The 17,205-nt window shown below is 43.0% G+C and overlaps 1 protein-coding gene across 2 annotated transcripts; it reads right to left on the bottom strand.

Moving 5' to 3' along the window:
- Positions 1-455: 455 nt before the first annotated feature.
- Positions 456-8,886, bottom strand: LOC113031370 (cytochrome P450 4B1-like). Of its 2 annotated transcripts, XM_026183379.1 has the most exons (12): positions 8,414-8,876; positions 8,105-8,249; positions 7,955-7,999; positions 7,735-7,862; positions 7,477-7,601; positions 7,214-7,368; positions 7,004-7,110; positions 6,029-6,219; positions 5,755-5,888; positions 1,543-1,607; positions 1,090-1,172; positions 456-737 (listed from the first exon to the last, which is right to left on the bottom strand). In XM_026183379.1, exons 1-12 carry the CDS (start codon positions 8,771-8,773, stop codon positions 560-562), a joined length of 1,716 nt encoding a protein of 571 aa, XP_026039164.1. In that variant the 5' UTR covers positions 8,774-8,876; the 3' UTR covers positions 456-559. The 2 variants fall into 2 exon arrangements, 1 of the variants encoding a protein (XP_026039164.1); XR_003273724.1 differs by lacking the exons at positions 456-737; positions 1,090-1,172 and adding an exon at positions 4,732-4,812 and having other exon boundaries at positions 1,557-1,607; positions 8,414-8,886.
- Positions 8,887-17,205: the final 8,319 nt, after the last annotated feature.

Here is a 17,205-nt window from a genome sequence, read left to right as displayed (position 1 = left end):
AGAATGGTTATGTTACCACTGCCATTTCCAGCTGAGGGTTTTTTTTTCTTTAATCTGAGTGGAGATCTTGTCATTGAGAAACTGATACTGCGAACCTGAGCCACCACTAGGCAGAGATGGGAAGTAACGATGTACAAATACTTCATTACTGTGCTTAAGTAGAATTTTCAGGTATCTGAATTTGTGGTCATTTTTTTGACGGCTTTTTACTTTTACTGCTTACATTTTCACTGTGATGATGTCACTTTCATTGTGACATCATCATCCCATAAGCCAATGCAGGTTTCACAAGACATTTTTGAATGAGGACATATTTATGTATTTGTATTTGTAATCTCTGTTATTTTTGTAAGAAAAAAAACAACCCAAAATTGGGGAAATTATATACAATGTATTGTGACACTCTCTATGACAATTTCTCCCAAAAACATAAATTGCACAACAGAGTCCATGAATATATATATAAAAGCTTGTTACATAGTAGAAGTATTTCAAATCAACATAAATTATTTACTTTCTAAATACAGTAATTTTTAGCAGTTCTTGCAGTTAGTGCACTTTAGCTCTCTGCGTCTAAAGGTTTGATCTTGATGTGGATGCCATTGAGTGAGCGGAGAACCAGTCGGGGGATGATCTTGGGTTTCATAGTGGGCTCCGCTATGAGCTGGTATCGCTTCAGTGTCAGAGCTGTCACCACTTTCATCTCATTCATAGCAAAGTTCTGACCGATGCAGTTTCTGAGGGAGGAAAATATTAAATGTAAGAAATATACAAGTGAATATTCTAAAGAACTGAAAAATGATGAAAATAGTTTGATCCTTCTGAGATTAGGACATGAGGAATATGAATAGTAGGGATGAGTATAGTATGTTATTTTTTAACATTCAGGGCCAAAGGTGCTTGCATTTTAAATGGGATCAATCTTAGATTACAGTGAGTTCCCCCTTTCCCCTACTTGCTTTAGCCTATCATAAAACCAGTTTTTATTGTGTTGATGTAAATGGGGTCAGTGCTAAGTTACACATTCACATACTTGAGACTACTACAAGCAGTCTCTATACAGTGATATAGTTTCAGGTGAGGACAAACCTTGGCCCAGCTGAGAAGGGCACAAAAGCATGAGGAGATCTCATGGCAATGTTCTCTGGTAGGAAACGCAGAGGGTCAAAGACCTAATGTAATACAGGACAAAGAAAGAGAGCAGTGTTATGTCTATTACTTGTTTTCTGAACCTTATCACTCTTACCACTTGCGCAGAGAAAACTGCATTCTGACACACATAATATAGTAAGTCATTAAACCAGCTTGAATCTGTCCTGAGGTCCACTTTGGCACCAGGGACCTACCCACCTCAGCAAATACAGCACTAGTAATTAATTTAATGCACCAGTTTCATGATTGCTTCTTCAGTTATTTGATAAATTATTTGCAGCCTTTTGAGCAGAGTGCTGAAAAACTTCATAATTTTATTTCATCATAGATTCTGTTGATGATGTATTCCATGTAGTAAGTTGTGCTGGGAATAAAATTGTCTTTACTTACATTAGGGTTTTCCCAGACAGATGCATTCCTGTGAATTCCATACACACTTATTCCAACAACAGAACCTACATTTGAAAGAAATGTGTACTTAGTTTATTATTATTAAAAGATTATAGGGTGTGTCTAGCTGATCATTATCATACAAACTAAGCAAACATACACCATATCCTCCTATGGCATTCCTAAGCCCATGCTCACCGTTTTAGTTCTGGGAAGGAGAGAGACTTTGCTTTACTGAAGAAAGGACTGGATAGTGTTCTTGGGCCTCACAAGCACTTTTCTGAAGATTATAAATATCAGATCTTGCTCGATCACTTGAAGTTCCCAAGTGACTGGATCAAAGATAAGAATAAATGTTGGAGATGTGGCTGGAATCATTCTGCTGAAGGCACGTTTAAGAAACCCTGCAGCACTTGTGGTGAGCAACACCTCCTTGTATAACATGTCCTTGCCAAGGGTAAAGAACAAAATCCCAATATTCTGACCACGTGTACTGCATCCAGTGTCATCTATGTTGACCATCCCAGTCACTCCGGTATGGTGACGTTGAAGGTGGTAAGAGTCAACTCCACAATGGGAAGAGGACCATGGACACCTTGCCGTGCTGGATGACGGTTCAGAGAGAACCATAAAATTGCCTGCTGTTGTGAAGTTCCTTGGCCTTGCCCAGACAGATGAGGTTCTGGCCCTACAAACCATTAGACAGGATGTCCTGCAGCTGAATGGGGGAAGCATATCATTGGAGGTGTCCACTAAAGGTAAGCCAAAGATGAGGCATCAAATACTGAATGCTTTCACAGCAGAACAACTGGCTCTAGCTGAGCAATCCTGTCCAGTGGAAACACTCAAAAAGAAGTACAGCCACCTACAAAGACTTCCCTTCAAAGGTTTCAGCCGGGTGAAACCTATGATCCTGATTGGATCAGATCACCTGCACCTTCTCACTCCTGTTTGACCGGTGATCCGGGGACCACCTGGAGGGCCAGTAGCAGTCTGTACTGAGCTGGGGTGGGCGCTACAGGGACTCGCCAAAAGTCTACCACATCCAGCGGATGAACAGGCATGCTTATGCTCGTCTTTCATCACACAGACACCACAGCTCTACAAAAATATTGAAAGGCTGTGGCAAATTGATGTCCTCTCTTTCAGAAATGAAAAGGAGGTCACTAGGTCAAAGGAGGACCAGTAGGAAATAGATATCCTTGAATCAAAGAACGGGTACAGTTAGCTACTCCATTGCTTCGCTGCAAAGACTTTCCTCAGGTGAAGGCACCTCAAGAGGCTGTCATGGCTCTTCAAAGAGCCAATAAGCATCAACTATGCAAGGACCCCAGCAGAGCACAGACATACAACCAGGAGTTCAAGACAGTGGAGAAGGCTGGCAATTTGGTAAAGTTGACTCCAGAGGAGGTGAATGGTTCAACTAAATCCTGGTACATTCCATGCCATCTTGTGCATCACAACAACAAAACCTGCCTAGTCTTCAACTGCACCTGCCAGGCCCCATGCTACAGCGTGGGGCCTGCTGCCAGGTCCCACGCTTAGCCCTTTGCTCCTTGGCGTGTTACTCCGATTCCGCCAGCATGCGGTGGCCATAAGCTGGGATATAAAGGCCATGTTCCATCAGGTACGTTTGCTTTCCAAAGATCAGCCTCTGCTTCGCTTTCTTTGGAGGGATGGACAACAGGAGGATCCACCTAATGTGTATGAATGGTGACTGTTACCATTTGGCATGACCTGCAGCCTTTGCTGCACCACTTATGCTTTACAGCAGCATGTGCAACACCACCGTGAGGAGGAATGAAGATGTATACGAATCTGTCCACACTGCCATTTGTGTGTCCATGTGGACAACTGTCTCCAGTCGCTTCTGACTCCACACCAAGCTAAACAACTCCTGGACAAAACAAGGCAACTACTGGGCATGGGAGGATTTGAAATACTGCAGTGGGCCAGTAATGTGCCAAAGGAGGTGTCCTACCTGCCTTCTACTGCCCGTTCTGACAGCTGTGAGCTCTGGCTGACTTCTTACCAAGCTGACCCACAAGAGTCGATGCTTGGATTATGTTGGCATTGCCCCACTGATACCTTGCCCACAGCACCAACTCTTCGCAATGCGTACAAGGTGTTTGCTAGCCAATATGACCCTGTAGGGTTTCTCCTTCCCTATACCACTAGAGGGAAGATTCTTGTACAGTCTATGTGGCTGGGATGAACCTGTCACCTGTGTCCTTTGTGCCGCCTGGGTAGAATGGAAGAAGGAGCTACCATACTTGCAGAGCATTACCATACCAAGGTGTTATATGCCACCTGTTAGTCAGTGCTGCTCTCACTGGAGCGCAGCTTGCTAAGATTCTCCAAACCTAGCTTACTCTACCGCTGCAAAATACTATCTTGTGGACTGACTCTACTACTGTGCTGAGTTGGTTGCAGTCTGATTTCTGCCATTACAAGGTCTTTGTCGGGACTTGAATTGCTGAAATCCAGGAGATCACTGGTTCTCACCAGTGGAGGTATGTCATGTCAGTGGAAAACCTGGCTGATGACATCACAAGGGGGAAGGGACTCTATAGTCTTTCATCAGCCAGCCATTGGGCTCAGGGCCCCCAGTTTATACAACAAAGTTCAGTGCACTGGCCCTACTGGTAGGGCTGAGACTTCAGATGAGGGGTTGTTATGTGGCCTTGTCACAGTGGCAAAGTCTCTTACTCCAGCCCCAGGAACTTCACATCTTGGGAGGAGCTTGTGAAAGCCACTTACCATGCTCATCACGGGGCAGCTTCTCCTCCAATGACTGCCACTGATCGTGTGGAAGCAGAGATAGCCATCTTAAAGTCAGCTCAATATGTTTCCCTGAAGATGTGATGGCCCTGATGAAGGGAAAACCTCTGTCCCCAAATAGTCAACTTTGTTCGCCCTGCCTTCAATATGATCCGCTTACTGGCCTAATAAGGGTTGGATGTCACCTGAGATGTGCTGAAGGTCTGGACTCAGACACCATACACCCTACTGTGCTACCTCCCGAACACCCACTAACTAAGCTCCTTGTCCAGTACTTTGATGTGATTTTGTTGCACCCTAGTCCAGAGCATGACTTTGCAGAGATAGGGCGCACTTATTGGATCATCAGAGGTTGACAAGTAATCTGGAGACATCAAAGACAATGTGTAGACTGCCAGAAATTCTCACCAAAATGGCCGACTTGCCCACAGGAAGACTCCAGATCCACAAACCTGCTTTCTGGTCAACTGGAGTTGATTGCTTTGGTTCCTACACGATCAAGATAGGCCGGAGGCATGAGAAGCGCTGGGGCTAAAAAATGTCATCTCTGTGGCCCATATTGGGTAGTACTTTAATAAATGTGATTGCTCTTAAGAAGCAGTATCAGGTTGATGCACTGCCTTAGCAAATTTGTTGTGGAGGAATTTGTGGCCAGCTTTATTACCGTTTAATCTTTATTCATGTTCTACTGTATTTCCTGTTCTTGATCGCAGAAACAACACCATATCACCCCTCCACATCCTCCTATACCATGCCATATCTCCTTGTACCTAAATAAACTCCACCTCTTACAATCTACTCCCTGGATGTCAGCCTCTCCTTCTGACCAAGGATAACTATTGTAGCAAAAACCAACATTAAACTGATGTGCACCATTCTGTACAGTGAGGTTGTAGAGTGCATAAAAATCTCCAACGCTCTGCTGACTCAGTAACTGCAGAGCTCTAAACCTCCTCTGGCATCAACATCAGCACAAAAACTGTGTGCCTGGAGCTTCATGGCTCATGGATTCCCATGGCTGAGCAGTTCCAGTGAGTGTAATGTGTAGGCAGCGGTGTACTTTCTGCCCATATATATGATAATAATCTGGTGCCAACATTTAAATACTTCAATTTGGAAGAATGAAGAACTGACAAAGCAATTACGCCACACGTTTAAGAGATTTATACTAGTTTATAGAAAAGAAACTCTATGTGACAATACAATCAAATAATACCAACGTATCCTTGTAGAATAATAAAGTAATAAGTATTAAGTCGATATAGGTCCTTTATGGAAATGTAAAAAAATTTAATTTTTGTATCTAAAGAAAAACAACGTCGGTTAAGAGTTTGTGTTTACCATGTAGCATGAAATGATTCCAAAAGCATTATTAAGTGAAGACATTTAATGTTTACTCTTTGATAATAACAACAGAGTAAAATCACTGACCTGCAGGCACTGTTCTCCCATCACAAAAGGTTACAGTTTTGGTGGTTTTTCTGGAAATTCCTGGTACAGGGGGGTAAAGGCGGAGAGCTTCTTTTATGCACATTGTAGTGTATGGGATTTTACTGAGATCCTCCCTTAAAATGAGACCAACATGCAGTGTTAGTGAAGTCAACTAATAAGAAATCTTGTTTATATGTCTCCTAATAACGTTTTGGTACCACAGAATGGCACCAACTTGTCTCCCTATTGCAATGTTGTCCTTTCACAAGCCTACCACTCCATGGTTTCCTTGTCATGCAAGGCCTCCATAATCTCCTTCCTGCAAATCTTCTGATGTTCTGGGTTGCAGGCCAGACAGTAGAGGATAAAAGACAGGCCACTGGCTGTGGTGTCATGGCCCTCAAACATGAAGGTGTCCACTTCTGCCCGCATATCTTCATCTGACAGACCCTGCTGGTTCTCATCCTGGCGTTGAAATAAAGGATATTTACAGTTGATAAAAGACAGAATGGACTGCACTATACTCTAACTGGGCTTCTCAATAAAAGTGCTTTGTTACTTTTGCTGCTCAGGCTCATTATATTACTGCATCACCCGACTTCAACTCAGCTTTAGCTGGATAACATTCATCCTTATACAGATACCTTTATAAAATTGGGGATTTATTCAGCAGCCAAGTATCAAGGTCCGATGTTCTTCTTAAGCCATATAAAGCACTAATTGTTTGTTTTTTAAGCAAACACCTGCCATGCAGTTAATTATTGATTTTAATTTTTCCTGCCAAGGACAACAATTTGCAATGATATACTCATAAAGGAAGCCAAGTCTACTAAGAGAATAAACATGCTAGCTGAGACAGCCCCTACAAGCTGCCGTTTAGAGAAGTTTTTGGGAAAGAAACTGGGCAAAACACTAACCAGTGTTGATCATTCTCTACACAAAAGAGATTTTGTATTCAGGTTGCTGCTCACGAGAATGAAAAGGCTGATCATCGTCTCTGTGTCAGAGGACATTAACATGCAGCTTGGCAACAGCATGCATCTTTGCTTATTTGCTGCATGCATATGCTATTTCAGCTTTAGGCCAGTACTTCAGATATCTGACACGATCTCAAGTTGGCACTTGCCTTATTTTCTGTATGACCTTTATGCAGGAAAACCCCAGTTTGTGACTTGCCTATACATTAAGCAAATCCTACAATGGGAAATGTGTTGAAGTAAGAGGCTGAAACTGATGACACATAACATACTCTTGCAAAGAGAAGGATGTCCAGAAAGTCCAAATATCTCTTTGCCTGTATTTGTCCAAGCTCCTTCTCTTCCTTTAGTGCTTCTTGCCTCTTTCTTATAACTTCCTCTTTAGAAAAGAATATAAAATGTAAGCATTTGTAGATCTGACACTATAATGTGAGGCTCACTGATTTTTGGCAACGGTTCAGATGAATCAAAGCAAAGCTTACCTGTATGACTGAGGGTCACCTGACGTGCTTTTCTGTATCTGAAACCATGTGGGCTAAGGTGGAAAATGAGGTCACTGTGGTACGGAAACATTCTGAGCCGAAGATCAATTAGAAAACTGAGGTCATAAACTGCTTTGATGTATGCATTTGTTCCACTGAAATGACAAAGGAGGCAAACATTAAATGCAGATTTACAACAACCAAAGACTCAACATAAAACTGACACTGTAAATGACTCTTTAAAAAGATTCATCTGGGCTCACCCCTCTGTCTGACAGTTGCTGTAGCAGCTGAAGGCACACTTCATAATGCTGTCCAGTGTCATGAGGCTCATGTGTTTAAACAATTCAAAAGGCTCATTTGTGCTTGCATAACTTTCCCACTTATCCTGCCAACAATGAGAGAACAGATGTGATCTCTCTGCAGGATACAGACACTGCTCCTGCTTTACTTCTATTTACTGACACGTGCTGACTTTGAGTTTATTTATCAATTATGCAACTAAATTGTCTTTAACGTACCAACATAGTCTCAGCAGACTCTGACATCAATTTTACGTATGGTTTCAAAACATCATAATGGAAACCTGGTGTTAAGAGCCTCCTGTGGCGGAACCACTTCTGACCTTCTGACACCAACAACCCATTTCCTGAAGAACATGTCCACGGGTGAGGAAAGCAGCAAAACAAACAACTCTGCACTTGAACAAAATGCTGTTGAAGGGAGACAAATGAGTCTTACCAATCCAACCCTCAATAAACCGGTAGACAAAATCATCTTTTGGTTCTGTTAGGAAACATAACAAATAAAAATGGTGTTAGGGACTTTTAACTTTACTACACAGTTATAAATGTGCATCAACACAACAACTACGTAAAACATTTCTCACACCTGATGATGTCAGGATAGTTTTTGCATAATCTGGATGCTGAATATTGATGATACTGAGAAAGGGGCCAAACCACATTGGGAAAACATATGAGTACTCCTGTCCCCATTTCACTACCTTGTCCATATCGGTCCCATCTTGTTTAAACTGAAAGAGAAAAAGTACAACTGAAACACATCACAGCAGGCAGACTTTACAACCTGTCAACTGTGTGTCTCTGTTTGCAGAATGGTGTTCTCCAACATGGTGTGGTCAGCTTTACTGGACGGTTACACATGTTACAGCTGCTGCGAGTGTGTTGATACAGTTACCTCCAGAACATGTCCAAACAGCCAGTGTGGCGGCGGCCCCCAAAAAGCTTGGAAGTTCCGCAGTGCTTCCCTTCTTTTCGCAAATAGAATTGTTAATTTATAAACCACGGCAAAAAGACAGAGCACAACAAAGACGTAATGCATGTGAGGCCAGCCCAGCTGAAACTCCGCGAAAGTTTTAGTTAGCTTCATCTTGCAGGTGCAAGTGTCTTCCGCCTCTGCGTGCAGGAAAACCTCCCCAACAAAGCGCAAAAGGTGATCTGAGCTCACCTTTCTGATAAGAGCTGGAGGAAAAGCGATGTTTTCAGTGCTGTCTCCGGTAGGCGGGGAGTCTGACACCCAATAAAACGCTGACTTCATGTCCTGACGGAACTGTCGGCGTTTTGAGCGCAGGAGTGCAACAGCAACATCATTACGGCGGAAAATGAGAACTGGGATGATGAAGATGCAAATATGGGAAGAGCAGAAATGTAGGTTTTCCTTTTGGCTATTCTGTTTGCCTTAATTCCCAAAGTGTAATTGTGTCAGTTGTTGTACTTTGCAGCCAATAAGTTGGTTACAAGTGCTTTGTGTGCACATGAAGTCCAAACTCCAGTGAGTTTAACCGTACAATAAACTGTACAAACAGCTCAATCACAGTTTTGGTTCAACCCTCACAAACATTATCTCAGCATAAAATACAATGTGAGAACATATTTGGCATCTATATATTAAAAAAGAAACTGGTTTGCGATGCACATTTTGTGTCTTAACACCCATACTAAATGTAAGAAGCAAATCATATGCCAGACCACATCAGAAAAACAGTGTGGGTGACAACCTTGCTAAATTTCCTCTGTACTGGCTGTTGGACCACTTCCGATGTGTCAGGCTCATTTAAACTGTTAAGCTCAATCTAAACCCTTTTGCTGAGAGGCAGAGTTTGTGATCTGTGTTTTTTTATGAGCAGTAATGGTACAGCCAGGATGCTTCATGTTCCACCCTGAAAACTAAAATAACATCAAAATCAAAGGTGGAAAATCCTAAATTAAAATAACAGTGGCAATTGTGATGAAGTGTTTTGAAAGGATCAAAAAGACTGTCCTGGCTAGCGTGGACTCTTTACTTTATGCATATGCGTATAACATGTAACACCACAGTGCATCAGTCTACTGGTGAGTCACCATTTGCTCTGATGTTTGACTGAGATCCCCAGCTACCTGTTGAGTTTTTGTTGTGTAGGATTCAGGAGCCTGTGGCCCCTACCTCCTGCATACCAAGTGAGCCAAAAAGCTCAACGTCCTCTGTGGTGCTGGTCTGCACCGATCAGCTGCCAGTTACGGCTGGTGTTCAAAACAATATTGCTTCTTCACATAGGACTACTTGTGCTAATGCTGGAACGCACTCGAATCGACATTATCTGCCCCAGGCAATAGGAAGTAGAACAACAGGGGCTGTGAACTCCCAGGCACCTGTGCCTAATACATCTACCCTGTTTAGACCTCGGCAGTGAGTGTCAATCGTCGGGACAACGATTCAAACACCAGGGGTAGATTGTAGTGGGTTACATTTAGTTCATGTTGTTTCATACATGGTGTCTGTGAACACAGCATGAACATTCACCCCTTCCTTTGCTGTTAATCAAGAGTCGGTTATAAGGAACATCTGTGGTCTATTCTTGACCTCTCGCAACTTGCACTCATTACTGTTCAAGGTGGCAAAGCTCACAAGCTGTTAGGTATTACAGACTGGATTCATTTCCCGTGACAATTGATGATTTTGTGTAACTGTTAAAGGGTGGTAAGTGAGATCCTCATGGGTTATCTACAATTTAGTGTATAGTAGGGTGGACCCCAGATGACAGTTTTCCCTCTTTTGTTACAGGCCTCACACTGCTGCTGTCTTGTTCTAGCCTCGTTGTAGTTTTACTATTGTTAATCAAAAATCAAATCGAATCAAAATTTATTTATGTAGCACATATTAAAAACAACAAAGTTGACCATAGTGCTTCACAGTCAGTAAAAGCATATAAACTGACATTGACTGGTTCCTTGTTTTATGGTATTTTACACATCAAGAAATGGGTAAATTGCACCTTTCAGATTGGAGTGAGGTTTGCAGTGAGACTACACGGGTGAGTAATTGGTGGCACTCCCCCTGTAGGTTGCCTCCCCAAGTGGGCGGTCACCACCATTTCGTTTCATTATTTTATTTTTACTTTATTAACTAACTCGGCTAGCACTGTGTCAGTGAACCTTGTCCTTTTAAATAATGTTTATTAATAAAGTGTTTTAAAGAACAAGTAAAATGTTTTTTTTCTGCTCTACACTTTGAGTAGTTTTGTCCTTACTTTTGCTTGTTAATAACAAGCCTGTGGGCTTTTGTAACTGGTACAACATTTGCACTAGCTACTGTAATCTCTCCTGGGGTGTAACCCCCTCCCCGGGTGGCATTATCAACACCATTTAGTCACATTTACCGGTATTCTGCCTTCACACCACCACACATGCATACAGAATCAGTCCAATCATCTGTGAAAATGCTGTGAAATGACTGAAGCTGCATTTAATGCTGTCAGACTCTCTGAGAAGCTGCTGCTGTTACTCAGACTCACCCTTTCTCTGTAACTGAGCTCTGAACTTCCTGTAAGATAGACCCCACTCAGTCAGAGTTGAAAACCAGACATCAAACATCAGAACTGTGAGCATTGGTATTACTCAGGGGCACGTGCTGAGTACACTGCCACATGCTGTCTTCACATATATGAGTGTGTGCACCACCTGATCAATACCAGAATTATAACATTTGCATATGTGATTGGGCCGATTACTGGTAGGGACGGGATAGAGAAGTGATAGGACTGGTGGCCCGGTGTCAGGAAAATAATCTTGCCCTAAAAGTAGAGAAGGGCAAGAATATCATTACTTATCTGAGGAAAAGACACTCCAATATACATCAGTCACACAGAGGTAGAGAGGCTGAAAGCCTTAAATTCATCAGGACACACATCTAACAGTTTCTCAAAGATGCTGACTCTCAGGTTACCAACAGAAACATCAAGGACTGTGACCTGGACGAGATGGAGCCATTCACTTCCATTTTTAAAAAAATTGTTTTTGTTCTTTTACTTTGTTGTGTTCTCGATGTCATCACACAAGTTCTGTTTTGGTCTGTCACAAGATGTGTCTACATCTGTTAAACTGGTAGCTGATAAGTAGAAGCATACTGATTGCAAAGAGGATTAAAATACATTTAGAGGACTTAGCATCTGAGGCTCAAAGTGGCAGGTATGGTTATCTGAGTGATTCATTACGAAGATATGGTGGGTCATTGAGTTATGTTTTTGACGAATTTGATGTAAGGTTGTATTTTTTCTACAATTTCAATATTTTTTTTCACTCCTTTAGAATGTTGAAAATACTATTAAAGGAAAGCAAAACGTACTTTTCTGTCAAAACACAGGGCTGATTTCTATCATGAAATCATATAATACAAGTGTATTACTGACAGCAACCTTTTCATTCCATATATTAGACCAGCATCATATGAACCTAAGTGTCTTGCATTTATTCCGACAAGCCACTAGGTGGTGGCTTGTGCACAAAGGTCAGCATCCTGGCTACACACTTACATCGTTTTCCATATTGTGCTAAGCATATGTGGCATCACATGAAAGTTTTGCTTCAAGCTTCTAAAATTTCACAGTATTCTGATCATATGTGTTCTTTGGTTTTTCAAGTATATTACTTTTAAAAGGTTTGTTGCCCACTTTACCACCACAGGTGTACTGTCACAGTTTTTTTCTGCTCGACATTTAAGTGAACTTTTGCTAAGCACTAACAGAATACAGCTGAGTATACACTAGCACAAGAACAAATACCAACTTGAAAGGCAAAATAAAAGGTTAGTAAAAAGAGAATTAGGATTTAAACTATTCTAAATGTCATGTAGCATGTTAGCATCTCTCACATGAAACAGTACAGTGCAGTTTATACAACGTATTACTGTTTTGAACAAATCCAGCAATGGTTATAAGTTCTCTGTGTCAAACAGGTAATCAGCTGGCTGTAGCTGGTTAATAAAGACTGTGGCCATGTTTAAGTCCACCATTAAATTGTGTTATATCTTATATAGTATAGTGGTTTGGATTTTTCTCTTTCAAATGTGGACAGAACAGACGTAGTAGTAATTGAGAGGAGAGGGTAAGTGATTTGTAGCAAAGGTTCCTAGCTGGAATCGCAGATTAAATGCTGTCGTCTCAACACAATATGCATTCTGACCACAAGGCTGCCACATAACATTGTTGTTTCTTTTTGATGTGGTGCCTGGTCTGACATCGGCCAAAAAGTCAAGTCAAGTCGGCTTGAGGTTATTTCTGCATGAGGCAGCGACAGAAGATGCAATGCATTTTGGGAGTTTTCACAGGAAATTCAAGTGATCAGTTATTAGGATCTTAAATCAGCGAAAGGTTGGCAATCTGAGATAAAAGAAAGAGGACGTCATTTCATTTTTATACAACCTGTACTGGTGACTTTTTGTCCTTGTGGGTGTGTGGATTTTGTAATATGACTGTAAATAAAAGAGTACTTTTGACTCATGAGCCTTTCTGGCCCTTCTTGATACTTTCACCCATCGTGCATGAATTGCAGAAGGGGATTTTAGCGTGTCTTTGTGACACTTCTGCACACGCTTTAACGACTCTTGTTGTGAATTTGCTCCAGCACCTGGCCTGTCTAACAGCAGAGATAGGCAGTGAAGCTAAAGTCTCGCCCCCCATATTCACTTGCATCTCTGCCTACCTAAAGCAAGATGGTGAACCAGGTTTCTGGTTTGCAGAAATATGTACACTTGCTGTCTAACAGGCCTGCAGGAGACTGGTGCACAAAAGGTGTAAATGAAAACAGAAACTTTTTCAATTGAACTGAATGATAAGTGTGCTCCGCTTGTTGCTGGAACAGCATAATTCTCTGTCTTTATCGTGTGTTTTTGACACTTAAGGGAAGCCATTGCTTAGTTTCTCACCCTTTTGACATAAAAGATATATAAAATTGCTTTGTCTCAGCTTCTGCAGGATCTGTTAAGAATCCTGTTGCAGATAGACTTTAACAAATTCTGAGACTTCTTTACTTCAAATGTTGTCTTATAGGTGCTTGCTTAAAAACTTATCAGATGGTTGTGCCAACTTAACCTTTTAAAGATCTCCTGAAGCTCCCATTTAGTTATTAGTTTGCAATTTTCTGACCTGCATTCAGTAACTGATGAAATGTGAAACTACTCCCTCCTAACTTTGAAACTGTTGTGGTTTACAGTATCTTTGACTTAAGCCGTCTCTGTTATTGGTTACTGATTACCAACCAGTCATGTCTTTTTGAATGTGTTGGTAATGTACACCACCAGGCAAAAGTTTGGACAACCCTTCTCATTTAATGTTTTTTCTTTATTTTTACAACTTTCTGCATTGTAGATACATACTGAAGACATCAACTATATGAAGCAAGATATATGTAATTATGTAGCAAAGAAAAAGTTGATAAAAAACTCTAAATATGTCATGGCCGAGGCCGTCTCAAAAGGAAAAGGACTCAATTGCTGGGCGCTGAACAGCACGTAAGTAGTTTGAGTGACAACTTTTATTTTCACCACAAGTGTTCACAACTGGAATGTGAGTTGCACAAGTGCTAAATACAACCACTAAACCTAAGAGGTTTATGCAGCCTGAGCTAAGTGAGCAATCTGGTCATTCGTCAGCGGAAAACAGCTGCTCCGAGGATTGGGCTGGAGGGAGAGTCAACCTGGGTCCGGGGAAAGGGTCAGAGTCACTGAAAATAGAGTATAGACATTCAGGTAGGGTTTGGGAGGAATATGGGCAAGCTGTGTGTTCTGAATCTTCCTGAATACTGCTTACTTGCCGCGGGTGGTCTGTAGTGGCGTGGAGGGGTTAGTAGTCCGGGTGAGTGGTCCGAAATTCCTGGCGTTGAGGCAGGGAGGCAGGCAGGTGAACGGGGTGAACAACCCGTGGGACTGGCAAGTGGTCCAGCATCCAGATGGGAGCTCTTCGGCAGAGATTTGCGTCCGGCAACTTCATACGTGGAAGGGTTCGCTGAGAATCTGACAAAGAAAGGTTGAGTGCGCTGGCCTTATGAGTCGCCCGTCTTAATCACCCACAGGCGCGAGCAATCAGCAGAAAACAGAGGCCCCTCCCAGGGTTGGAGATGCCGGCTCGGAGATGCCGGCTCGGAGGGAGACACACTAGCACACACCCGGACCATGACAAAATATGTTTTATATTTCAGAATACCTCCCTTTGCTTTGTTGACAGTGCTGCAAATCCTTGGTCTTCTCTCAGTGAGCTTCATGATGTAGTAATCTGACATGGTTTTCACTTTACAGGTGTGGTTGGTGAAGGTTCAATTATGGAATTTCTTATCTTCTTAATGGGGTTGGGACCATCAGCTGTGTTGTGCAGAAGAGGAGACTGTGTGAATCAGGCCTTTATGGTCAAATAGCTGCTAAGAAACAACAACTAAGGAAAAGCAACAAGCAGAAGAGATTTGTTTGGGCCAAGGAACACAAGGAATGGACATTAAACCAGTCTAAATCTGTAGTTTGTTTGAGTTTGAGATCTTTGGTTCCACCTGCCATGTCTTTGTGCGACACAGAAAAAGTGAATAGATGGTCTCTACATGCATGGTTCCCACCATGAAGCATGGATGAGGAGGTGTGATAGTGTTGGGGTGCTTTGCTGGTGACACTGTTGGAAATTTATTCAAAACTGAAAATACACTGAACCAGCATGGCTAACGCAGCATCCTGCAGCGTCATACATCCCATCCGGTTTGAGTTTAGTTGGACCGTCATTTATGTTTCAATAGAACACTGACCCCAAACACACCACCAGGCTGCGTGAGGGCTAACTGACCAAAAAGATGGAGTGCTGCGCCTCTAGTCACCTGACGTAAGCCCAATGGAGATGTTTTGGGATGAGGTGGACCGCAGAGTGCTCAGCATCTCTGGGAAGTCCTTCAAGGCTGTTGGAAAACCATTTCAGGTGACGACTTGATGAAGCTCAGTGAGAGAATGCCAAGAGTCTGCAAATGAGTAATCAAAGCGAACAGTGACTATTTTCCATCCATTTTCATCCGCTTTGTCCGGGGCCGGGTCGCGGGGGCAGCAGCCTAAGCAAAGAGGCCCAGACCTCCCTCTCCCCAGCCACCTCCTCCAGCTTATCCGGGGGAATACCAAGGCGTTCCCAGGCCAGCCGAGAGATATAATCTCTCCAGCGTGTCCTGGGTCTGCCCGGGGGCCTCATCCCGGTGGGACATGCCTGGAACACCTCACCCAGGAGGCGCCCAGGGGGCATCCTTGTCAGATGCCCGAACCACCTCAGCTGGCTCCTTTCAATGTGGAGCAGCAGCTGCTCTACTCTGAGCCCCTCCCGGATGGCCGAACTTCTCACCCTATCTCTAAGGGAGAGGCCAGCCACCCTTCGGAGGAAGCTCATTTCTGCCGCTTGTATCCGCGATCTCGTTCTTTCGGTCACTACCCACAGCTCGTGGCCATAGGTGAGGGTAGGGACGTAGATCGACCGGTAAATTGAGAGCTTCGCTTTTACACTCAGCTCCCTCTTCACCACGACGGACCGGTGCAGCGTCCGCATTACTTCAGCTGCAGCCCCAATCCGTCTGTCGATCTCCGGCTCCCTTCTCCCATCACTCGCGAACAAGACCCCGAGATACTTGAACTCCTCCACTTGGGGCAGGAACTCATCCCCGACCCGGAGTGGGCACTCCACCCTTTTCCGGCTGAGAACCATGGCCTCAGATTTGGAGGTGCTGATCCTCATTCCCGCTGCTTCACACTCGGCTGCGAACCGCTCCAGTGCGACTATTTTATGGAATCTAAAATATAAAACATGTTTTAAGTTATTTCACACTTTTTTGTTTACTACATAATTCCTTGTGTTCATTCATAGTTTTGATGCCTTCAGTGAGAATCCAAAAAACACATGAAAATAAATAAAAACATGAAATGAGAAGGTGTGTCCAAACTTTTGACTGGTAGTGTGTGCGCCCTCACAGGAAACAGTAATCATTTTCAACGTTTTTCCCCCCAGTCTGCTTCCAAGGCCTGTCACTCTGGTGAAACTGCACTCACTAAAGCTGCAAATGTCTTATCTTACCTGCTGGATATCAGCGTGTTTTTGACAGCATATGCAGCACAGAGACCAGTGTACATTAACTCTTGGCAGCTAAAAACTGCGGTGTTAAATTTGGAATAACCTTTGTGTTTGTTCGACTGCTTTGATGCTCCCTCTTCTCTTCCTCTCAGGTCTCTCTGTTCCGGATCATCAACCATCCTGGGACCTCTTTCTCCCCCTTGGCTGTCAGTTACTGATGTTCGGATCTGGAGCTTTGTCCTCCAACTTCTCTTATCTCCCTCTCTCCTCTGTATTTATGCTGTCCTTTTTGTGTCCCTTCTCTAGGTTTGTTTACACGTCGAGGCAACTGAATGTTATTTTGTGTATTTTTTCCAGGTTGGATATCGACGAGATCATGGAGGGGGGACTTGAACTAGATGAAGTAGATGGTGTCAGAGATATGCTGACAACAAAGGCCGTACCATTTACCCAAGATCATTTTTTCAGTCGAACTATTCAGTGGCCCCCCCGTGCCCTGTGAGTGGCAGCCCTGCCCACAAGAGGATAGAAATGTCTCATCATTGGATTAATATGACCACTCAGAACAAGCTTGTATTGATTTCTGGTAACCTTCCCCTCTTAAAGGACAAGTGGACTCAAAGATATCAGTCAGAGG

The sequence above is a fragment of the Astatotilapia calliptera genome, chromosome 11, assembly GCF_900246225.1.
Source record: "Astatotilapia calliptera chromosome 11, fAstCal1.2, whole genome shotgun sequence".
In the NCBI taxonomy this organism is placed as follows: Eukaryota; Metazoa; Chordata; class Actinopteri; order Cichliformes; family Cichlidae; genus Astatotilapia; species Astatotilapia calliptera.
The sequence above is the reverse complement of the archived record's forward strand: the minus strand, read 5'-3'. Positions and strand labels throughout refer to the sequence as shown.

Coding starts and splice junctions, on each gene's coding strand:
- LOC113031370 (XM_026183379.1), bottom strand. CDS start 8,773: ATGAAGTCAGCGTTTTATTGGGTGTCAGACTCCCCGCCTACCGGAGAC. Junction 1,173..1,542: donor CTGTCTGGGAAAACCCTAAT/GTAAGTAAAGAC, acceptor GTATTACATTAG/GTCTTTGACCCTCTGCGTTT. Junction 738..1,089: donor CCCTTCTCAGCTGGGCCAAG/GTTTGTCCTCAC, acceptor TTCCTCCCTCAG/AAACTGCATCGGTCAGAACT.